The sequence below is a fragment of the Panthera uncia genome, chromosome C2, assembly GCF_023721935.1.
Source record: "Panthera uncia isolate 11264 chromosome C2, Puncia_PCG_1.0, whole genome shotgun sequence".
Lineage (NCBI taxonomy): Eukaryota > Metazoa > Chordata > Mammalia > Carnivora > Felidae > Panthera > Panthera uncia.
Genome location: NC_064810.1, coordinates 122,353,447 through 122,377,638, shown reverse-complemented (window position 1 = coordinate 122,377,638; position 24,192 = coordinate 122,353,447). Strand labels below are relative to the sequence as shown.

General features: G+C 44.6%; 1 protein-coding gene across 1 annotated transcript; it reads left to right on the top strand.

The window, feature by feature from the left end:
- Positions 1-216: 216 nt before the first annotated feature.
- CLDN18 (claudin 18) lies at positions 217-17,960 on the top strand. Its single transcript, XM_049628770.1, has 5 exons — positions 217-599; positions 10,954-11,118; positions 11,753-11,870; positions 16,003-16,113; positions 17,327-17,960. The coding sequence occupies exons 1-5, from the start codon at positions 380-382 to the stop codon at positions 17,496-17,498; spliced, it is 786 nt and encodes a 261-aa protein (XP_049484727.1). The 5' UTR covers positions 217-379; the 3' UTR covers positions 17,499-17,960.
- Positions 17,961-24,192: the final 6,232 nt, after the last annotated feature.

Sequence of the window (24,192 nt, the reverse complement as noted above, 5' to 3'; positions counted from 1 at the left end):
GACTCGTCACCTTTCTACCCAGGCGGTGGCCGGCGTGCTCGTGTCACAGCCAGAGCCACGGACAAGGGAGGCTGGCAAGGCCTTCAGAAAGGGTGTCCACTCCAACCACTCTGCTCCCACACCAGCTGGGCCTGCGCAGCTCGGCCGACAAGTGCCTCTTGGGGCCGCTTCCCTAACAAATGAAAACATAATGCCCTTGAACCAAGAGTGAAACTGAACTATCTAAGGAAAACACAGTGAGCAAACACCAAGAGCTGAGGGAAACCATCTGATTAGGGCAGCTCCGCTCAGGAGCACAACTGGCCCACGCACACCCTGCACAGGAGGAAGGTGCAACTAGACCTCGGGCAGCGGGTGGAGGGCGCGCGGGGCCGAGGCCATGTCCACCACCACGTGCCAAGTGGTGGGCTTCCTCCTGTCCCTCCTGGGCCTGGCGGGGTGCATCGCCGCCACGGGGATGGACATGTGGAGCACCCAGGACCTGTACGATAACCCCGTCACCTCCGTGTTCCAGTACGAGGGGCTCTGGCGGAGCTGCGTGAGGCAGAGCTCAGGGTTCACCGAGTGCAGGCCCTACTTCACCATCCTGGGCCTTCCAGGTAGGCCCGGCAGCACGGGGGGCCCGAGCAGGTGAGGGCTGGGGAGGGGTGTCTGCGCTCCCTGCAGCCAGGAAGGACCTCAGAAATCACACCAGGGACTGAGCCTCGCTCCCCACCTCTGGGTATGACCCTTGCAGCTCAGAATAAAAGGTGTGAATAAGAGAAGTTGGCCCCATGACAAAGGGGGCTATAGTCGTCCTGGAGAAAATCGGAGAATTCATACTCAAGTCAAAGGAATTGCGGGTGGTGAAAAGAATGGGATTTGTTGTAAGGGCAAGCATGCTCATGATACTAGAATAGACTAATGGTCCTCAAAGGAGAAAATTGTGTGCATGTGTGTGCATGTGACTTGCTCTTGCCTGCACATACGTGGGAGCAAGGAAGTAGGTTGGTGAATTATTTTCTTCTAGCCCAAAACGCTTATGGAGAACTAATTTCATTTCATTTTCAATTCAATTCAATTTTGCTTTGAAAAGCTGGAGTCTCTGAAAGTGTCAGAAATGCATATTGCCATTAAATTATAAATATCCTTTTTTTGCTTTGCGTTAAGAGGTTCTAGTGTGCACTCCTAAGAAACAGTGCATGCCAGAATAAGTTATAATTATATTATAGTAATTTCATAATATAAATATAATTATAAATGTGACATCTTCTCACCCCTGAAGATGAAGTTAAACCCCTGCTTTTAATACAGATAATTATTTCAAACATGCACATAGGAACTTTGCATTCTAGATATTATGAAAGCGACTCGTATTTAAAGAAAGAGGGTGGGCAAAAAGAAAATAAAAGGTCAGTCTAATCAGTGGCTCCAAGGAGTGGCCAAGATAGGAGTTTGGTGAGGAAGCGAACAGTGTTTGATTTGCCACTCTGAAACTAACACCTTATGAACAGGTAGATGGAAATAAACTTGCATGAAACTGTTAAGAGTCTTTGAAGCACTTGAAATTGAATGATGAAAAGCAATTCAACTAATTTGTCTTCATTTTTGGAAAGAAAAAGAAGATGGGTGACAGAGCAGAACTGGGGTTTTTGCTGCATTTTGGAAGCCATTCCTATTGCAGGACCAGCAGGATCACTAACTGAGACCTGCTTAGGGAAGCAAGGCAGGTGGGACCTGGCCACAGGAAGACAGCGCAGAGGAGGGATCATGCTCTCCTGTGAAGGGAGAGGTCAGAAGAGAGGAGGTGCAAGACCATAGACTGTCGAGTCACACCTCATTATAACTATTAAAAGAAGATAAAAGGGGCGCCTGGGTGGCTCAGTCGGTTTAGCATCCAACTTCGGCTCAGGTCATGATCTCGCAGTTCATGGGTTCGAGCCCCGTGTCGGGCTCTGTGCTGATAGCTCAGAGCCTGGAGCCTGCTTCAGATTCTGTGTCTCCCTCTCTCTCTCTGCCCCTCCCCAGCTTGTGCTCTCTTTCTCTCAAACATACATAAATGTTAAAAAAAAATTGTTTTAATGAAGGAAAAAGATTGACCTCATATTCAAAATTGAGGCATGACATCCCATAACTTCATGCTCAATAACCTCAGCTCAGGGCCAAACCACACATTACCAATCTCTTGCTCATTCTGTTTCTTTCCACACATGGGGCCCCACACCATCCTGTCTGATCAGCCCCTATTCTTCTTGTCATCTCTCCTCCTCACTTAGGCTTATATCCTCCTTTCCTACAAGATCTCATGATTCTGATCATTGTCAAGTTCTGTCTCTCCCTGGGTCACTGACAACCAAATGAAAAGAATACATTTTACTATCACCTGTTGCTCTTCGTCTTTCTCAGTCCGGTTTCTATCCTTCATCTCTCTAGAGTGTTTGCTCCTTTGACTATGGCAGATCGGGTAGAATCTTCCAATCACCGACTGCCAGTTCTCAGTTCTCATCTCTCGGGCATTTTAAAAGCCAAACCCTCCCATGGTTCCCCCATTTGCAGCTTAATTAGGTGTAGACATGACTGCCTGACACCCATGCCCTCCTATCTCCCTCATCTTGCCTGACTTATCTCTTACAATTCCTCTGCCCCCCAGCCTCTGCTTCTCCCTGTCTATTTACTCTACCCTGGGCTTGATCTTGGATACCCATTTCTCCCACTGCCAAGTACCCCCTCCACCACTCCACTGCCATCTCCATGAATCTTCTCATATGCAGGGTCCAGCCCAAATATGACCTCCTTTGTGAAGCCTCCTCACATCCCTAAATTGAATAGGATCCCCCAGATCTCTGTACCAGACCCAGGCACTCTAATAACATTGGGCACATCCACCCTCATGACACTGCTTGCAAGTTGGAAGAGCTGAAAAGCTCCAGGCAGCCATCACAGAGTCATATCCCAGTCCTGCCTGTCTGAGTCAGGGGAACAGGATTCCACCAAAAGCCAGGAAAAACATTTCTTGGGCCTGAATATGCATAAACGGAGATACTTGAAATCACTGTTAATGTATGGCCATGGAGAACAGCGTGGATTTAAGAATAGCAAGGCTTCGGGGTGCTTGGGTGGCTTAGTCGGTTAAGCGTCCGACTTTGTCTCAGGTCATGATCTCGCAGTGTGTGAGTTCGAGCCCCGTGTCAGGCTCTTTGCTGACAGCTCAGAGCCTGGAGCCTGCTTCAGATTCTGTGTCTTCCCTCTCTCTGTCCCTCCCCTGCTCGTGCTCTGTCTCTCTCAATAATAAATAAATATTTAAAAAAATTAAAAAAAAAAAAGAATAGCGAGGCTTTTGTGCAGCAAAAGTGACTACAATGTAAATTGGCATCCCAAAATTCAAATATTTGTTTGGTGACTTAAGATTTGGCTGACTAATGTAGGAGATGGGTGGGAAGATTGCCAGAAGGAATAGGCTAAAAAGGCCCTCAAAACCTGAAGGCAGGAACATAAGAAGATGGAGCAGCCAGAGAGAAGGCCAGAGGGTGGCCCAGAGACACTTGTAGGGCTCCAGAGGAAGCTGAAAGGGGTAACATTAACTACTCAGGACCTGGCACCTAGAGGGCACTGAAACAGCTGCTGAGAACATTTTCTTGAGCATGACAAGGGGCCGAGGGAAGAGAGACTGAAGCAGAGGAGCTGGGTGAAACATCCAGAGACAGAAATGGAAGGTTGAAAGTTTAATTTTGACCTAGAGCTCAGGGGAGTACCAGCCTGCAGCAGAGAATTAAGCTTTAAAGTTACTATAAAAGCATGAGGCAGATACCATTGTAATACTTCAGTTAACAGTCATAATAATCACTGCCAATTATTCAATTCTTCCTAAGGATAAGCTCTTTTCTTGCAAAATCTCACATACCCTTCATTCATCTGATAAAAATGTATCACGTTTAGTTGGAACTTACAGCCATAGAATAATTTAATTCCATTCGACTAGCTATATTATGTAACCTACAGATAGATTAATGAGGTAAATGGTTGTAGTAGCAGGACTATTTACCTATATATGACCAGCTCTGTATAATTTATAGCCTAAGACGCCCTCTCATTGTATTCCAAACAGTCAGAGCAGCATGTCATTCTCCAAGGACAGTGCCCAGAAATAAAAACCGACCATTTCTTGAACTGCACATAGACCTACCAGTTGAACCTTCACAGCAATACAGGGTAATGTGTATCAGCTTTGTTTTTACAAAAGTGGAAACTGAGGCTCAGATATGGAGACAAGGTAAGGTGCCCAAGCTCCCATGGACAGGAGATATCAGATGCAGGAAATGAACACAAGGCTGAAACGCTTCCAAGTCTGTGTCTTTAGCCCTGCCCATGCTCAGGCCCTGCTTCTACATTCCAGATACAAGGAGCTGCCTTTAGAATTGAAGAGATTGGCCTGCGCTTGGGCACGCTAAGAGTAGAGGGTACATCTGCACCTTGACCCATTTATAGCCATATCGTCACAATGCACAATTAGGAGTACCAAGTTTAAAGAGTGGATGACTGTGTGTCATTTCCTTCCCACCCACCCACCCCCTGCCCTGGAGACAGTGGGGGGAGGAGAGCAGAAGGCTGTCAATGAACAGGGTGAAGAGGAGGCAGAGACCTGGCAAATTCATGTCCCTGGTCCCATGATGACATTATAGGCAAGTGATATTTTTTCTAATGTGTTTGCAAATATTTGGATTGAATTTGGTGCCATGGCAGGGCCTTACAGTTAAAGGCAGATGAACTGGGATCAAGGGCTAGCTTGGCCAGCTAGGTCTCTCAACCTTGCTCTCCCCATCTGTGAAATGCCTCACAATAAGGTATTTGTGTGAAAGGGCTTTGCAATCCATTTAGCAGATCTGGTTCTTGGTGTCAGTCAGTCATTACTGCCCTGTCTACACCACCCAAATCTCTCAAACAGGACATTTGATCTTCCAGGTTTTTTTTCTTCTCCAAAATCAAGTGTCTTTTATGAATCCAAATACCCAAACCAAATATTATTTAGGGTACTCTTTTTCTTCTTTCAGTCCCCCCATGCTACCTGTGTTCTGGCACATCACTGATTCCCAGCCTCTTTGCAGGCACTAAAGGTCTTGAGTTTTCTTTCATACAACTGGCCACATTGGCCCCCTTTCTCTAGCAATGTGAAAAACCAACAGCCACTGAAGACCTAAAGAGTGTCCCATCAACCTGCCAATCATATTTACACATCCAGGAATGGGCGGTTTTAGTGAAACCACATTTAACCCAGGAAACAATTCTACAAAATCTAAAGCACAAATCCATAAAGGAAAAAAAAAAAATACCAAACTGCTTTCCAGTACCCTTTCTAAAGGAGCCACCTGGTGTGTTTCTTCTTACGATTGGCTATTTGACATTAAGTCCAGTGTTCCTGATCCTGTGAAACCAGCTTGTCTTTCCCCGATGTCTGGTGGAAGAAACTGGCCCTAAGAGGTAAAGGGGTTATAAGTTAGTGATAAACTTGAAATGAAATCGGAGGGAGCCCCTTGGTTTTTGGTCAAGCTGCTTTCCCCTTTCTTCAAGAAAGAAATCTATTTTGGCCCAAACATACCTTTTTAAATATGTGGACAGACATCCAAATGTGTCCCCACTAACGTACATCCGAAGATCCCACAGAGAACTGAGGACACATCTGCAAAGCCGGAGAGGACCTGTACCTGAGGCGTAAACTGTGACCGCTTGCCCTATGCAGATGCAGGAATCAGAACACGTCCTCAGCTTGTGATTGTGGTGGCGGTTGCATTGACAGCAGGGCAGTCACACGCAAAGCATCAGGCCCTAGTGTGGACTAGTCAGTGGGGGGGGGGGTCTCCATTTCTTGGTGGAGACACACATGGCCAGAGTCACATAGCTGGACCCCACCTTAGAATCAAAAAGGAAGGACAATGAAGATGGCGCCTCACCCCTCACTGTCTCACCTGCCCCTCCTCCTCGTTGCCAGCCAGATCTTAAGTCCATTTTTCCTGATCTTCTCTCTGCCTTGGCCCAGGACTTATGCTTCCTACTCTTCTCCAATCTGCTTCCCCTCTCACCCCTCATCCTCCCTCATGCATGGCTTTTTCAAATCCTCAACCATATTCTATCACCATATGAGAGGATTCACGTTTATACAGTTAGTACCAGCCAAAGCCATGTGGGGTTGAAGAAAGAGAACTTCTCTTTAGGGAAGGGGAGGAAACCGACATTGGTTGAGGCTGGCTTAGTTTTATGCTGGTGCCAAGCAGCAGCTGGTCCTCACAACATCTTTGTGCAAGAGATATCTCTATCAAGCTCCAGGGTTGAGGAAATTCAGCTTCAGTGAGGTTAAAAGATTTGCCGAATGCCACCTACCTGGCATCACACCGTTCTGTAGGATTTCATGGGACACAAAGGACTTCCATATTGGTTCCCTGAGATGTCAGGAGGAGCTAGGCCCTCTCACCCTTGTTCTGAAGGGCCTTTTCTCTGAGGCCTGGCCTCAGATTTCCCTTCTCTGGGCTCTCCTCCTTTGGACTCCTCCATCAGCCTCCCCTGCCTCCAATCTGAAGCCAAGCTGTGCCTGAGGTATGGGTCCTCTCTAACCACCACCAACAAAAGCCTCAGGTCCAGGCCTTTGGCTCCTGGTGATTTGCTGTCTCATAAGCCTCACACCCACACCCCAGCTAGTTCAGGGATGCCAGCCCCTGAGAACTCTTTCCTCTCAACTCCCTGCTCTGAGCACCTCCTCCTGAGCCTCTTGAGGGTTGTTTTCCCAAATTATTCCTTGAAATTTTATGTTATTGAACAATTCAATGAAAGTCTCTAGGGGTGGAGGCAAAACATTAATATTTCTTTAAAAGCTCCCCCAAGAGATGCTAAAGTACAACCAGGGTTGGGAACCACACCCAAAGACACCTTGCCTGTCAGTCCATAGCTAGTTTGGGGGAATAAGATATTTTGCAACAGGGAGGGAACATTGAGTTCCCATTTTTCTGTTTGCTTCTGTCAGCTCTGAATCCTGCCCACCCTTCAAGTCTGATAATGCCTCATTGTTCATTGGAAAGAATGCCGTAGTCACACCTTTGGTGCAGGGAATCAGTCTATAGAGCCGTTGACTCACCTGTTATCAGCTGATAAGCTTATGTGCCTCTTGCTCAGAATAGCAAATAAGAGACAGTGTGGCTAAAAGAGAAACCTACCCCCTTTGGGAGCAGTTTCTCTGGGTACCTATCTATGGAAGATTAGAATCCCAGATGGTAGATTCTTCCAGCTAGAAAGGAAGTTCAGGTCACCCCCATGCATCTCCATGGTCATTACTAGACATGGGGGGGGTGGTTCTAGCAATGAGTGGTAGAGAACATTTCCTCCTACTTCCTGGAACCTGCCCCCATCACAGCTCCCTCTCTCAGAAGCACCCCTCGAGGGATCTCCGAAGCAAGGAAGAACTTGATCTATGCATCCAGGCCCAGGATTGTGACTCTGACAGTGGTCCCACAAGTTATAAAACAATGTTGTGTCTTTTCCAACCACGGGCTAAGAGAAATGTGCTCAGGGTGAGGGTAGACCCCTGATTCAAAGCAGGTGCCAGTGTTCATCAGAAATCCAGAGGTCAAGAGATAGCAGGAAGGAAATGAGGCCTTGCCATGCATACCTGACTCAGCAAAGACAAGAGGGCATCTGACAGCCTGAGGCAAAGGCTGAGCAGGACAGGCTGGCCCAGGCTCCAGTGCCCAAGGGCTCCTGTGGCATAGCAACAGCAACTCTCCATACCAGGCAAGTCCACAGTGATTTCACCTCCCACTTGCCAATCTCACAGCCCTTCTAATCCAGCAATGACAGGCAAGACCATGTGCCTCAGCCACGGCCACCTCATGATGTGTTTTCAAGAACAAACATTAAAACTACTCAGTCTAAAGAGTTAATGGCCCCACCCTTGCTGAGAGTCCAGGAGAAATGTTAATTTGTTATAGAATGAGGAAAGGACATCCTTTATCCTACTTAGTTAATATCGTTTATTTGGTTTTTGTTAGTTTGTTTGATTGGTTGGTTGGTTTTGGTTGGTTGGTTAGTTGGTTGGTTGGTTGGTTGGTTGGTTTTGGTTGTTTTAACCAGATGCCTTGCCAGGTGTTTCTCAAAAGGGATAAATGATTTTGTTTTCTGAATAGCTTAAGGCTTAAAATGTCAGAACAAGAGCAGATTTTAAAATCTCCAGCAAGTTTCTGGGTGGATTTGAAGTTCACAAGAGGCCCATGAGGACAAGATGAAGAGAAAGTCAAGCACCTTCCTCTTTCCATATGTCCAGTTTTCTGGTAGTAACATTCACATCAGTATAGCCTGGAGGATATTTCCTGAAGCCTGGGGCTGCCCAGCAAATGTCCTGTCCATACCTGTCCTGAACCATGCTTGTAGTAGTATAATTGTATGTGTTAAAGAGAACTAGAACCACATCATAAGCAACTTTGAGAATAGATACTCTCAAAGTGAAAAGAAATTTGAGGTTCAAGATTTCCAGTAAAAATATGATCTTCCCAGATTGTAAAGTGCTTGAAGGCAGTGACTATTTTTCATGAAACTTTATATCTTCTACAACATCTGACATAGGGTTTTGTAGAGAATTTGAGCTTAAAAATACTTGATGAATGAATGAATGAATTCATGGATGAGTTATATGATTATGTAACATATGACTATGAGCACATACCAACATGTGCTGAGTGAAAACACAAAAATATAAATGAATACACAAGTACATGACACACGCTTGCATTTGTTAATAAGGGAATGAACAGAATGTTTGTTCCCAGTATCCTGTGGGGCCAGCAAAACCATTGAGCAAGGCTTTAGAGAACAAAGGTGGCCCTCTAGAGCCCTCCTACATTAAGAGTGGATCCAAGGGCAACTCCAAGGCCCTCATTGGTTCTCTTTGCCCAACTGGGGTCACCACAGCTCTAGCATCAGAACTCAGCTGTAATCTCAAGATGCCAATGTTAATCAATTCAATTCTTCCAGGGATGAATGGTCAGATCCTAGAGGATTGATCCACACCATAAACCAATATATTTATCCTGCAAATATAGTTGCTAATAGGACCAAGACTGATTACATAGCTGCTTGTAGAATTCTCTTCTCAGCAGAGAAGCAAAGTTCAAATCAGAAGTTGCTTCAGGGGAAGAGAATAAGAATCAAGCGGCATAGAACTAGAGTGGCTGGATGCCATCACCTCCACGGAGAGAAAGTTGACAGGGCCTCCATTCCTCAGACAATGCCAAAGGCTCTTTAACGAATTCTGAATGATCTGCCTCTCCTTTTTCAGTATACTTCATTGATTCCCAATTCTTCCATCATGACAAGTTGCTTTGTGATACACACCTTAGAGTGAATAAGCTGGCAGCTCCATTGATATTGGCCATATTTGAGATGAAAATCTTCCTGGAGAGATTAGAGAGAAATTCCTCCCAGGACGTCCTTGTCTTGAGAGCCACATTCACAAATAAAATCTCCTAGGACATGTTATTCCCTGAGATGATTTTTAGATAATATTTCTTTATACATTTTTAGCATCCATTTTAGAGGTTGATATTTCATGGCTGAGTCTCCGAGTTTGGAGGATACATTCTCTTAGGTGCTTACAGATCCCTGTACCCTGATGGCAGCCTGTTTTTCCAGGATTAGGTACCTCAAAGGAATGTACTGTGATGGGAAAAACAATTTGGAGATAGTTCTGGGTTTGATCCCCAGCTCTTGCTTGTCCCTCAAAATATGTCCTCGGGCAAGTTCCTGAACCTCTCTGTCTCAATTTCTTCAATTATAAAATGAAGGTAATCATATCACCGACATTGCAGGGGTTTTTTAATGTGGACCGGATTTGTTCATGTCTGAAAAGCGACTTATAGCTTTCAATCAAAAGTAGCAATTGGCTCTGATAACTAGGGTAAGACAGAGCTTTCTGCTTTGCTTCACACAATTCTTCAGTTCTGCTCCACCAGAAATACCCACACTTGGGGCCTTTCCCTCTGGAAAACACCAAGACTCATTTGTCTTTCTTTTGTAAATGCATTATGCTTGTAGCGGGCATGTTTAATGACTGTTTTTCCCCACTTCGACATAAGATCCGTGAGCGGAGAGACCATGGCTGACCTATTAATTACTGTCATCCCTGTGCCTAGTCATAGGGGCTCAGAAAAAAACTGTTGAGATGAGTCAGTGCACATTAAGGACACACTAGAAACCACTTTGGATTTATCTGGAGGGGAGGCACTGGGGGAGAGTCCCAGCAGGATCTACAGCTCCCATTGCTTCCTGAGAAGGGAACTGCTGATCAGCTGGTCATGTTGAAAGGCCTGTGAATGATATAGCAGTCTGTTATATATACCCAAAACCTACAGCTTACCCTGACTATAGTAGTCCCTTTGGAAACAAGCAAAAACATGGTGCCCTTAGTATATCACCTAGTAACCTTGCTTCATCACATGCTATGAATGAATATCGGGTTTTTCTAAAGCGGACGCAACAATATGAAGCATTGAGCCCATATGAAAAGACTAGAGGAGGACGATGTTTGGGATAGAAGCCAAAGTCACGCAGTTTTACTATAAGCTCTATCAGTAATTTTTCATGTCACCTTAATCAAGCTATTTCCTCTTTCTAGACCCCAGCTTATCAGGCTTTAAAATGAGGAAATGAAATAGCTATCCATTGGTTGTCCCTACTCCCAACAGTTCATGATTTTGTCATTCTACAGACAATTGTGTACATGCAGGTCCTTCAACAATCAGAGGATTGTATGTGGTGGTTTTGCATTTCTCACAATTCCACATCCCCTGGCAATGACAAGGTTCACATTTTATGGACTTGCTATTTCTCAGGAATTGGATGCTGGCTGATTGTGGTTGCTTTATTTTATTAAACTAAAGCCTGGTGGTCATGCAGAGGTGGTCTCATCTGTCTGCTTGTGTCTTGCCTCTTGCCCCATAGCCATGCTGCAGGCAGTGCGAGCCCTGATGATCGTGGGCATTGTCCTGGGTGCCATTGGCCTGCTGGTGTCCATCTTCGCCCTGAAGTGCATCCGCATAGGCAGCATGGAGGACTCTGCCAAAGCCAACATGACACTGACCTCTGGGATCATGTTTATCATCTCAGGTAAACAAGCAGCCAGGGTTCCCTCTCTCAAATGCTTTTCTGGGAATGTCAAAGTAAAATTATTCTGGCAGAGGAAACATGGTTTCTCCCTAATGAACACAGTTTGAACATGGATCAGAACTTTACACACTGGGATTCAAGATCTGAGACTAGAGCCCAATTATGCTCTACAGAATGATCATGAATGTTAAGGTCCCCCTTAGCTGCCATCTGATTATTATAAGAAATTCTCAGTCCTAAGGTAGCCATGTGAGTCAGTCCCTAAAGACATTATTTCGGCAAGATTCTTGAAAATGATTTTAAGGAAAGAGCACTTGACACCATCGAAGGACCAAACCCAAAATATTTGTATTACTAATCCTTTGTCCCAAGATGCATGGAAAAATCTCTTTCTGCACACATACAAATCCCTCCACAGTTAGAGAGATAAGAGAATCTAAACACTCTAAGAGAGTCTAACATAATGTCTAGCACATAGTGGGAATTCAATAATCAATGCTTGGATTAGCTATTCTGTTATATGAATGGAATGTTCGCAGCCTGCTCATCTAAACTCATTTCAGCATACATTGCCTCAGAAACGTTGTGATCCCTTTAAAGCTGACTCTGGCGCTTTCTTGTATTTTGCCCGCAGGTCTCTGTGCAATTGCTGGAGTATCTGTGTTTGCCAACATGCTGGTTACTAACTTCTGGATGTCTACAGCGAACATGTACACTGGGATGGGTGGGATGGTGCAGACTGTTCAGACCAGGTAAGCTTCCAATCTAGTCTTAGTATCCTGTGGTGAATATTGTTATAAAAATCCTATTAAACACATATGCCTAATTGTGACTGTCAGTGCCTGAAATAGCAAAAATTTATCAGAGGCAACCATGCCATATCGTAAATCAACAATGATCTGTAAATTCATAAACTTCATTTCAGTAAAATATCCTTGGTGCTATGACTTGAGGCTGAGCTGACATTTGCATTGAAATACAGTGACAGTTCACAGTATTTATCTAACATGCTTACACAGGCCCCATTGTGGTGGCAATGAAACAGGCACTATTAGCCCAGGCATGTAAATGAGCATCAACCCACATCCCCAGACCATGACGGGAACCTGACTAGGGACAGGTGAAAGCTTGAGTAGAACTGAGAAAGGTGCAGTATAGGTGAGAAGAGTAATGTTATGTTTCTTCCTTGTACAGTTGCCTCTTCTTCTCATTCATTCATTCATTCATTCATTCTACAAATGTATAGAGCACCTGATGTGAGCCAGGAGCTGTTCTGAAAGCTGGGGATAAGACAAGTTCCCCATCCTCACAGAGGTTACAGTCTAGCTGAGGGAGACGAAACCCCACTATAATTTGGTGTCTGAAGGAGGGTAGAACTTTTAAACGCTGGAAGAGCAACTCTAACACCTATATTCATTTAGTCACTTCAAAGGGACATATTTCAAAGCAAGAAGCAGCAGTAAATTCTTGATGGAGAAAAAAACCTTCTTCTGAGACAGTGATGTAAATATCATATCTAAGTGACCCATCATCTCTGGAGTGGATACACTTGGTATTTCTCCAGCCACACCATCGTGGGATACAGACAGGGGGTGAGGTTGTATAAATCCATTACTTTCTGGCTCCCAGGAACTCCAGTCCCCATCCATGTTCCTGCTTTGTTTCAAGAATGAGAAGGAAGTGATCCCCATAAGCTCCCCTCATCCTCTTCTGTGATCTTCCCATGGTCTTTTGGTTATAAGGGCAACTTAGAAGTACGCTGACCATGTTTTCCTGGGACTTTACCAGTTTTAGCACTAAAAGTCCCACGTCCTGGGAAACTCCTCCCTCATGGGCAAGTCAGGATGGTTGGTCAGCCTACTTAGAAGAGCCTACCTTACCCAGAGTATCTGGGCACCTGTGTCACTGCCCCTGCCAAGAGGAGTCACCCACCCCACTGGCACACAGTGCTAATACCCACATCATCCTCTCACACCATCTCCCTACAACCTGTACCATCCCTCGGTCAGGCAACTTCAGTCCTGAGATTGAGACTATAAGATTCTAGAATGTTCACTGAGTGCCTTCCTCCATAGATGGGCAGCAGTTTTTCCCTTCTTTCTGTTTTCTCATCCTCTCTACCCAGAAGTCACACAAGACAACATGGCTGCCAAGAAAGGTCTTGACAGTGAACTGATGGGCTTTCTGGTACCCCATTTGGTCCCAGCATCCCATCCTCTGCCAACACCGTGTTAAGGGTACCCAAGCTACAAAGTGCCTGCTTTCATGCTATTCAGAGCTTGTGAGGTGTTTTGTATTAGCCTAAACACTTCATTTTATAACCTGAATTATTCACTACTTTTTAAAAATTAGAAGTGTCATATGTTGGGTTACTCAAACACAGAGCCTGAAAAACAGATTCTGAGGTTTCATGTGCAAGTGATATATTAAGGAAGGGGAGACCGGGTAGGGAGTGAGGCACCCAGGACAGAGAAGAGGGTAATTGCAATGAATTCTGGGACTCAGCCCAATCCTGGGGAGCTGTGGGGCATGAAACATACCTCAGAGTTGTCTTGACTCCCAAACTTTCATACTTCAGCACCAATCAGCCTCTGTGCACATGGGCAAAATGGCTCCAGTGGCTAAATCAAAACCTGACCTCCAAAGGAAAACATGGGGGCCAGCAGGCAAAGGCAAAGACCACAGGAGCTGAAGAAGAAACACAGAAATGGGGAAAGGACATAAGGGACATGGGCAAAGCGCCATTAGTGTTTCAAGGATATTTCACACCACACACACATACACGCACACACACACACGTATGCAATCCGTTTTTCCAGCTCCTTGTAAAAGAAAAACATCAGATCCGGCAGTAATGGGCCCTCACTTTCTATGGCAACAATCTCTGCAGCTGCAAAATAGTTGCCTCTTAGCAAGAGCTTACCCTCTCCAGTTTATCCCACCACTCTCAAATGTCCCAACGCTGAGGCCATTTATCATTATGCTTGTGGGGGTTTTCCCCACTTCACTCATTTAAATTTCTTAGCTGTCCTAGTTAGGTATTTAAGTTTGCTAACCTTGACCAAGAGGATCTGAGTGAAAGAAGGAGACCTCAGTCCCCATGTTCCCCTTGCCCAGAAGATAGTATTAGCTTAATGATGAACAATGAAGGCTTTGGAGGCAGAAGGATCTGCATTTGAATTTCAGTAGCTCCTGTGTCCTTCCTGGGTCTTTGGAAAAGTTACTTAGCCTCTCTAAACCTCAATCCCCTCCTCTGTAAAATGGGAGTGAGAAATCCTGCAAAATGAGGCTGTTGGAAGAATTAAATGAGATTGTGATAAAGGTGCCCATCACAGTGTCAGTAAGGGCTCAATAAATGCTAGTGATGGTTGTCATCATTAACATTATGTGGTCACTCGACCATCTTTAGAGGTATCAAGGACAGGGGTTCTGTCTGCGCCAGGGCTGAGGGACCAAGACTGCCCCCAGGAGATTTACGCAGGGGCCTCTCAGGAGGACGCCCAGGAAAAGGTTAGGTGTTAAGCCCCTAGCCACGCTGGGGAGGGCCAACAGGGTGGGATGGGGTTCTTCATTCCAAACCAACAGCTTTCAAAACAAATGTCTGTCACTTCCAAGTCCAAAGGAAGTAAAAACTGCCTGCAGATAAATGTTCTTCCAGAACTTTTTCAAGCCCTGAGCTCAGTCTGCCAGCTTTTCCCTTTACATTACGCTTGGTCATCAGGCTTATATTGCTTACTTTGATCCTGCTAAAATGTGTGTACTTTTAAAGCACATCTAAAGGATCTTATTTTCTTAGGTTGTGGAGGTCTGCACACACATTGCTGTCTTCCAGCTACTGGTATAATGTTCTTAGTTGGTGACTTTTAAACATACTAGTGATTCATGGTGTTCCACAGACAGCCCCATGCTCTTTGGTGGACATGAGGGGAAAACCTCCAAGGGCAGGTATCCGCCATGCTGAGCTGTCCTTTTCTGTGGGGCTCTTGGAGATGAAGGGAAAGTTGGTAACTTTCTAACCAACGGAAATACCCAGTGACATCCTAAAAGTTTTTGGCCACTCTCCCCACTGTCCACAGAGGTCCGTGTGGAATCAGAATTATTCTATTCTCAGGAGACTTGGTTCTTGGACAATCCCAGTCAGATCTAACTGAGTCCCATGGAGGGACTGAGTTCCCCTGGGAGGGAAGGGCACCAGCACTGGAATCAGACCGCCACAGGTTTGAGTTCCAGCGTGAGCTGGAGTAGAAGCACCATGAAAGTGAGGGCTTGGTCACCCCTGCATCCCAGTGCCAGGGCAGTGCCAGGCACACGGCAGGAGCTCAAGAAATACTTGCTGAACAAATGAGTAAACAAATGAAAGAATGAATGGTCACTTCACATTAGTTCTTCCTGACGATAATGCTCCTACCTGTGTGGACGGCTGCCAGGGCTACTTGAGTTAGGTAAGATGAGAGCTTACTGGCCCACAGTAAGAACTCGAGGGGCCAAAATTCCTTCAGAAATAATAACTTCAGACTGCTTCCATATCTCTCAAATTTCTCTTGCCAAACCTTGAAGACACCCCCCACCCAATGCCAATAGGGAGGAAGGGGGATTTCCAATGATGTTTCTCTGAGAGTAGAGACTTATAATTAATTCCATGCCTGAGTGATGCCAGGGGCCCGAAAATCCCACAGCCGTTTTACTGACTAGCTTCAGTCCCACTTCTGTTCTCCAGGGTCCCTTGTTCAGTCGGCTGTGACCCAAATAAGCATTCAGCAGCATGGTCAGGGGTAGGTGTGGAACCCCCAGAAGGGCTGACAGAGAGGATGGGCATGGCCAGGCACAGCGGGTAGAGTCTGAGAGTGGAGTCACCCATACTCATGGCCTCACTTCCCCCCTCAGGTACACCTTTGGTTCGGCCCTGTTCGTGGGCTGGGTCGCTGGAGGCCTAACGCTAATTGGGGGTGTGATGATGTGCATTGCCTGCCGGGGCCTGGTGCCTGAGGAAACCACGTGAGTCTCCCCATCCCAATGCAATCAGACATTTCATCTGAGTCCATTTTAAAGTATAATTTGCAGCCAGAAGGATCAGTCTGGGTTTTTGAAGAACTTTATTAACTGAAGGATCCTGAGCCTTCTCTTTTATGGGGGACCTAAAGAACAGAATAGGAACATTTCAGCTGAGCAGATTTAGGAATAATCCTGTTTGAGAGAGAAAAGTCTCCCTCCAGGTTCCTTCAGACTCCAGTATTCTGTAACTGTGGTTCTCAGCTGAAAACAATTCTGCCCTCCACGGGGTATTTGGCAACAACTGAACACTCTTGATTGTTGCAGCTTTGGGGTGGGGTGGGGGTGATCCTGGCATCTAGTGGGTGGGGCCCAGGGATGTTGCTAACCCTTGCCCGATGCACAGGTCAGGCGCTCACAACAAAGAGGCATCTGTTCCAAAATGCCAAAGTACTGCTGCAGAGAAACCCCACTGTAACCCCATAAAGGGGCTCGGAGCTGGGAGACCTCAATCCTAGTCCAGTTCTGTGCTAACTAGTCCTGTGAGTTCTAACAAGTCATTTGCCTTCTCTGGGCCTCTGTCAGCTTACCCATAAACTGTGCAGATTAGAAGAGATGGGCTCCATGTAGGTACCTTTGCACTCACAAATTCTTGGATTTTTTTTTTTTTTTTTTTTTTTTTTTGGCCTAACCATGTTCCCCTGGACATTGTTTCTGGCTCAGCTTCATTTTTTTTTTTAATTTTTTTTTTAACGTTTATTTATTTTCAAGACAGAGAGAGACAGAGCGTGAACAGGGGAGGGGCAGAGAGAGAGGAAGACACAGAATCTGAAACAGGCTCCAGGCTCTGAGCTGTCAGCACAGAGCCTGACGCGGGGCTCGAACTCACAGACTGTGAGATCATGACCTGAGCCGAAGTCGGACGCTTAACCGACCGAGCCACCCAGGTGCCCCTGGCTCAGCTTCATTTTAATTAACAGCGGGAACTCACTGGTCACTAATGACTGGCTTAATACAAGGCAAGAAATTCTGCTCCAATGCAGAGGCAGAAAAGCTGGTGTCTCAAAGCCTGGGGGTGACCACCTGTCTCAGTTTGCCCAGGGCTAAGGGTTTCCTGGGACACTTTCAGGGCTAAAACAGAGACATTCCAGGGGAAATGGAGTGGCTTTCCGTCTTATCAAATACATCTGTGGTCACGGAATGTTTCTTTTTCTCTCAGCTACAAAGCCGTGTCTTATCATGCCTCGGGCCACAACGTCGGCTACAAGCCGGGAGGCTTCAAGGCCAGCACTGGCTTTGGGCCCAACAGCAAAAACAAGAAGATATACGATGGGGGTGCCCGCACAGAGGACGAGGTACAGTCTCATCCTTCCAAGTACGACTATGTATAACTCCAAGACACCTCGGCATGGGCAGAAGAACTCCCCCACCAATTAGAGTGCACTCGAAAAACAAGGAGATTTTACCTTGACTCCTGATTGCTTTTGACTCACAGTTGGAAGTTAGAAAAACCTTGATTTCATCCATGAAGAGGCTAGATGGTCTGGGCCACATGTCTCTGTCTCTAATGCTCCATCACAAAAACAGCCGAGTTATCAGATATGAATTAGAGGCTATAGTTCACAGTTTCCAATCCTCTATTTTTTTTTTAATTTAACCTTCCTCATCTGATGATAGAATGTGGTTTGAATTCCTATCAGACAATAGCCCATCAATGATCTATTTCCCAACTCATCCCCCAGAACAATTCTGAAAGGAAAAAAGGAGAGTCGATCAAAAGACATCATTTTCTGCTATTTGATTTTAACCTCCCCCACCAACCTGGCTACTAATAAACACTGATTGAAGAAGAAGTGATGGGGAAAGAGATATGTAATGTCTCCAGCTCATTATCTGAGTTTTCTTACACTGTGATCTTGAACATTACCTGGACCAAAGTGATTTCAGTTTGAAGAAAGCTTTCTGCTTTTGTTGGCATCTGCTAATTCCAGCAAGACACCCCCCAGGGGTCTCCTGACCTCTCCACTGCAGGGCATCTTTCTGTCGCAGGCCAGAAAGTGTCCCTAGAAGAATGAGGAAAGGATACTTGTGGGTAATCTGAGTATATTTGGTATTCTAAATATAATTAGAATAAATTATATATTAGTGAAATGATACACTGTCTCTGTGAATTAGCCTCACCCCTGCACTTGAAGAAAAAGAAAAAATAATTGCTTTTGATATTGTCAATATGGACTTTGTAAAATCACACTTAAGTTTGAATTCCATGAAATGCTCACTCATCCGAATTGTTTCCCTTTGAGCTCTCCAGGACTGTGACGATACACGATAAATACAGTGTAACCCTGTAAAAACCAAAGGATGAAACCTAGGGAGTGAGTTGAAACAAGTTCTTTTGAAAAACAAGAAAACAGTGATGACCCTGAATGTAATGTTACATTTCCAAATGACACATGCCCACACTTGCATGGCCAGAGGTCACATACTTGGCATTGTGGTTACCTTTGTTACTGTGAGAGCTCTTCCCTTCACTAAATTTACCTACAGTCGTTGCCACATTGGATGTTCAAGAACCAAAAGCTCTTTGCAGCCGCACGCCTTCCTGGTGTTCACATCACTGCTGTAGGAAGCCTACACTCCTTCCAGGTTACCAGAATTCTATCCCGACACCAGAGCCAGAATAGTCACCCTGGGAATTAAGGTGGGGGGGGGGGAATCTCTCAAATTACCTAATCAGGGAGCAGCAGGCAATGGGGGAATCTCACCACTGGGTTATTATTTGGGGGAAAAAGTCCTCACATCAATAGTGCATATAAAAGTGGCCTCTAAGGAGATGGTGAATATTCATAGGGGGCTTCAGGCTGGACAGATTCTGTATGGGGAAATGCAGATCACAGCCCATTCAACAGAAAGGAATTTTGTTCACCAACAGCCAAAACAAACTCAGAGACCCTGCTCACTGAGACACCAATGGTTCGAGGCTATCTCAGATAGAGTATTCATGGAACTCATTGTCTGAGATGGGATAAAGGATGAATAGATAAATCAAGAAACAAACAAACAAAAAAACAGGGATGGGGAAGACAAAACTGAACAACCTAGAGCATGGAGATTGTAAAGAGTTCTCAGTATTTGACTTGAAAGCCATGGGCACGATGAGCTCTCCTTCCTACCACCAGAAAGCCGTGGTCTGGTCTGAGGCACTGAGGTGTGTCTCATCTGGGTTTTTAATTAGCACATTCTCTATCCAACACGTCATTTGAAAGCCTCTATGGAGTTAGACTGTGCCTTGTAATTTTGTTGTTGTTGCTCTGTCCTATTGTATATGCATTGACTATTGACCTGCATGTTTTGTTAACTATTAAAAATACTATGATCTCACATTTGAACAACTGCTGCTCTTTTGTCCTGAGCTTCAGGAAGTGGAGATGGAAGTCTCAGCACCTCAAAGCTGAGGGTATCTTCCTGGAGTGTTTCTCATTGCAGAAACTGTCTGCTCAGCTGTAGCCTGGCTGCCTGGAGGCCAACTAGATTTGATCCAGCCCAGTTAGTGGTTTCTGAAAGTTGAGAAGCCTGAATAAAAAGGGATTTCCTGAGCAGCCAGGCATGTGGCATGGGATCCAAGAACCACATTTAGCCTGTCTGACCCTTAGTGCACCAGCCTGAAGCGTCTAATGTCATTGGCCTCCCCATGAGCTAGTAAAACAAGAGAGCCAATATCTGTCCTCTTAATGCTGTCGAGGGCTGGGTTCACCAGCTCAGTTAGCTGTACTCACTGAGGCTGAATCAAGCTTTGGAAGCAACATGAGCTATAGAGTCAGAACAGCCCAACCTCAAATCCAGGCCACACCACTTGTATTAGGTTGAGCAAAGGACTTAATCTCTCTGAGGGTGGGTTTCTATGGAATGGGGATGATAAGCATAATGGAATAATGCAGGTATAAACACTCAACTTGCATAACTTTAAGACAAGCTGGGTATTGACTACGGTAACTAGGATACCTGAGGCCAGCGTTGGCTTCAGACACAGCTGGATCAAGGAATATGACCAAGATTCTACTTTTTCCTGCCCATACTTCAATTCTGCTTTCCTCTCTGTTGGTTTGCTTCTGGAACAGGTTGTCCCCACAGGATAGTAGTGATGGCTGCTCATATTTCTCAGCCTATGCCATCTTTCAGCTAGGGTGCCTTGCCAAAAGGATGTATCTCCTCTCTGATATCTGTAGGAGAAAAAAAAATCCTGATAAAACTTATTGGACTATTTGAGTCATGTAGCCACCCCTAAATATCTTCATATAACCAGAGCAGTGGTATTTAGCTTAGCCTAGCCTGGGCCCCACAGTCAAAATGTAGAGACTTGTTATATGCCATTAAGGACCGAGAGTCCTTAGAAATCAGGCAAACTCATTGCTTTGCCTCATTTTTTTACACCTTTGGTTGAACCTGAACTCCAAGAAAAGTTTCAGAGGCACAGCGTCTGAACCTTTCTGACCAGTTACCAAACAGCATATTTATAGCACAGAGGGAGGATCTGAGAGATTACTCTGGTTCTCACAGAAAATGGATAATTAAAACAGAAAAATGGCAAAAATGTAACATTCAACTTTAAACCAATGGGATTACAAAACTGGTTAGTAGAAAACTGTCCTCGGTTATATAATTTTGAGCTATTCGAGTTTAGATTTCCCAAGATTAGGGACATTTTGAAGACTCTCATGCAAAGACATAAATGAAGGAATCAAATCATAACATACATGTATAAAATGTGACTCACTATCGTTATCCATAAAATTCCCTGGCGAATCCCAAGCTATGGACTACTGAGTATTCCTCTGTCATCACCTTGAGGCCCAAAAGGAAGGAGGTATAATCAATGTCTCCATGGGATGGCCAATTCTTTCACCTTTTTTTAGGGTAATACTCAGCCCCATCCCGCCTCCACAGAACATTACACAGGGTCAACCATTGCAATGACCGCAGTTTTTGCCAAAGCACCTGGCATTTCAGAGCCAACACTTTCCACTGGACAGAACAGTGAGCTTGGAATCAGAAACCCAAACTTGTCCTGACTCCAAGGCCAAACAGCAGTGTGAACCTGAAGGATCGACGACAAGAATTCACAACATGCTTTCATTAATTTTGCATTGATTCTTTGTGTTCATCAGTACTGCATTTAATACTTTTACATGCTTCGTCTCTACCCCTCCAACAGTCTTGATCTCACTAGCCTCCAACCTGTGACCAGTCTGAGTGAGGGGCCCAAAGCTCCCAGACACGGGTCAGCAACCACACACACACACTCACACACACAAATGAACACTCACAGATACACACACTCAAACGCCTGGTTATGTTTCTGGATCCTCGGCAGGGTCCCTAATTTATCTGATTTTTTTCAACTCTTAGGCATTTACAGGTGCCTCAGAACTGCTTTTGAACTATTCCATTCCTTGAGCTGAAGCCTGGCTGATTTTTCCTACTTACCAATCCACAGTTAGAAAGGAAAGAGATTATTCTCTTTATAATAGCTCAAATTATGGGGCGCCTGGGTGGCTCAGTCAGTTAGGCGTCCGACCTCAGCTCAGGTCATGAAATCGCGGTCCGTGAGTTTGAGCCCCGCATCAGGCTCTGTGCTGACAGCTCAGAGCCTGGAGCCTGTTTCAGATTCTGTGTTTCCCTCTCTCTGTGACCCTCCCCCGTTCATGCTGTCTCTCCCTGTCTCAAAAATAAATAAACGTTAAAAAAAAATTTATAATAGCTCAAATTAATATGAAATAAGCATTAAAATAAGCATTAGGAGTTGAAGATAAACCTTTTGTTTAATATTGAGTGCCAGATACTATATCATGGGGACAAAATGTCACTAAAGTATTTAATTTAGATACCAAAAAAAAAAGTTCTAACAGTGATCGCTTAGTGTGCATACCACCACAATACTCCATAGTAAAAGCAACTACTACCTAATGACCAAATAAAATGAAATCTCTTAGCCACCCCTACCATAGGGGTTGCTAAAAGAAACCAGACTTCTTCCTTAGAGAGCCTTCCAAGGAAAACTGGGTCCTGTGTGGAAACAAGGAACATACAGGTCCCTTCCATAGAAAATAACATACTTTGTTCTGTCAACCTATATTTTTGGATGAATATAAAGATAATGTTATATCTAATATAAAATAAGGCTAAAAGTATTTGTCCTTTAATCCAGCAATCTCCCTTTCTCAAATTTCCTCTAAGGAAATGATCATAAATATTTATGCCTAAAAATATATATCATTTGTTTAGAATAGTAAACCTGGATCCAAAGAATTTTTTTAAAGTGGTTGCTTCTGGTTAGGGATATAATAATACTTTTTCTTTATATTTTTCAGACTTTTCAAAAATTTTCAACAATATTTTCATTTTATACCCAGAATAAACTACCATTTCCTGAGCAGACATTAAGAATGAAGAAGAAATCATTGATGGCAGAAATGACTGCTAGAGAAACACCATTTTGAACCTTTAAAAAAATACAGATAATTATAAATGTTAATATTACTATCATTATCATCTGTTTAGATCTAGCAGATCTCAGAGATAGGTTCAGGCACTTTCTGTACACTGGCTCCAATCCTCAAAATAATCCATGAGACAAGTATTATTATGCCTGTTTCACAGATAAAGAAATCAAAGCTCAGTGAGGCTGAATCTTGCCCAAGTGATGATCAACTGTCCTGGTTTGTCCAAGATTGTCCTTAGTTTAGACTGAAAGTCCTGCATTTCCAGGAACACCTCAGCTCCCAGCAAACCAGGACGGCTGGTCACCCTATGTCAAGGCTACATAGCTAACAGAAAAGCATGGCTCCACATCTCACTCTCTTTCTACTATGCTGGAGTGAATCTCACTAAACAGGTAAAATACATACAAAGGAAAGAAGGAAAAATGGAAGGAAGGAAGGAAGAAAGGAAGGAAGGAAGGAAGAGGCAGGAGGGAAGAGCAAATCAACTTTAAAGAAAAAAATATTTGCCTATGAATCCAACAAGCATAATGCTTAAAACAGCACATAGCAAATTCTATTTTTTTAATTAATTAATTAATTAATTAATTTGAGAAAGAGTAAGCATGAGAGAGAGGCAGAAAGAGGGAAAGAGAGAATCCCTAGCAGGTTCTGTGCTGTCAGCACAGAGCCTGACACGGGGGCAAAATCTCACCAACTGTGAGATCATGACCTGAGCTGAAATCATGAATTGGACACTTAACCAACTGAGCCACCCAAGGCACTCCTGCAAATTCAATTTTTAATTCTCAAGTTAAAAAACATGTCAAACAAGAGCAAATCTATTGTAAATGGTGGACAGATGGTAGGAATGGAAGAGAACATTAAGTCCCTTCTGAGCTGTCGCATTCACCTCAGCTAAGCTCTCAGGGTGCTAGGCAACATGTGTGTACAAAATTTTAAGGGTTCTAGGTCCAGAGAGGACTGTGGTGTGATGCCACCTGAAAGGCAGGGAAAACCCCAGGGCCCCCAAAGTGCTGTCTGCAGGTAAAAATCCTCCAGTGGTAGCAGCTGAAGGTCCCCAAGATTGGGTTTGGGCCAAGGCCTATGTCAACTTATCACTAATCTTAGGTTGGGGCCCCCAACACTGGGGTCTGAGTCAGTCTCCACCAACCTTTGAGAGGCTTCCCATTCCTTTCTTGTCTCAAGTGGAGCTGGATATGACTGGTCTTAGGTTTGTGACCAGTCCAGTCTTCCCCTCTTATCAAAGCTGCCACCCTTAGTCCTTGTTGACGATAATAAAGCTTATTTGTTTTACTTGACAAGCCAACTTGAATTTCCCCAAAGTATTTTTTGAAAGGTGAAATATCAAACATATTAGGCACGTAGGACTTTGCTACCTATACTTAATGGTCGAAGGAGGACAGTTGCCATAGCAATGGCTCTGATAAGAATGATGGAGTGAGACTGGAGGGTGAATAAAATACCATTATGGGGCACAGGCTGCCCAGCCAGCCAGCCTCTTATGATACTGGGAGTGTTTGCCCAAGTCTTAGGAGTTAAGTCATAATTGAGACAGAGAGAGAGAGAGAGAGAGAGAGAGAGAGAG

What these genes read in the sequence shown, in the direction of transcription:
- CLDN18 (XM_049628770.1), top strand. Translation starts at nt 380, where the DNA reads ATGTCCACCACCACGTGCCAAGTGGTGGGCTTCCTCCTGTCCCTCCTG. An exon ending in CACCATCCTGGGCCTTCCAG is followed by an intron (nt 600 to 10,953) that starts GTAGGCCCGGCA and finishes CTTGCCCCATAG; the next exon opens with CCATGCTGCAGGCAGTGCGA. An exon ending in GTGCAGACTGTTCAGACCAG is followed by an intron (nt 11,871 to 16,002) that starts GTAAGCTTCCAA and finishes TTCCCCCCTCAG; the next exon opens with GTACACCTTTGGTTCGGCCC.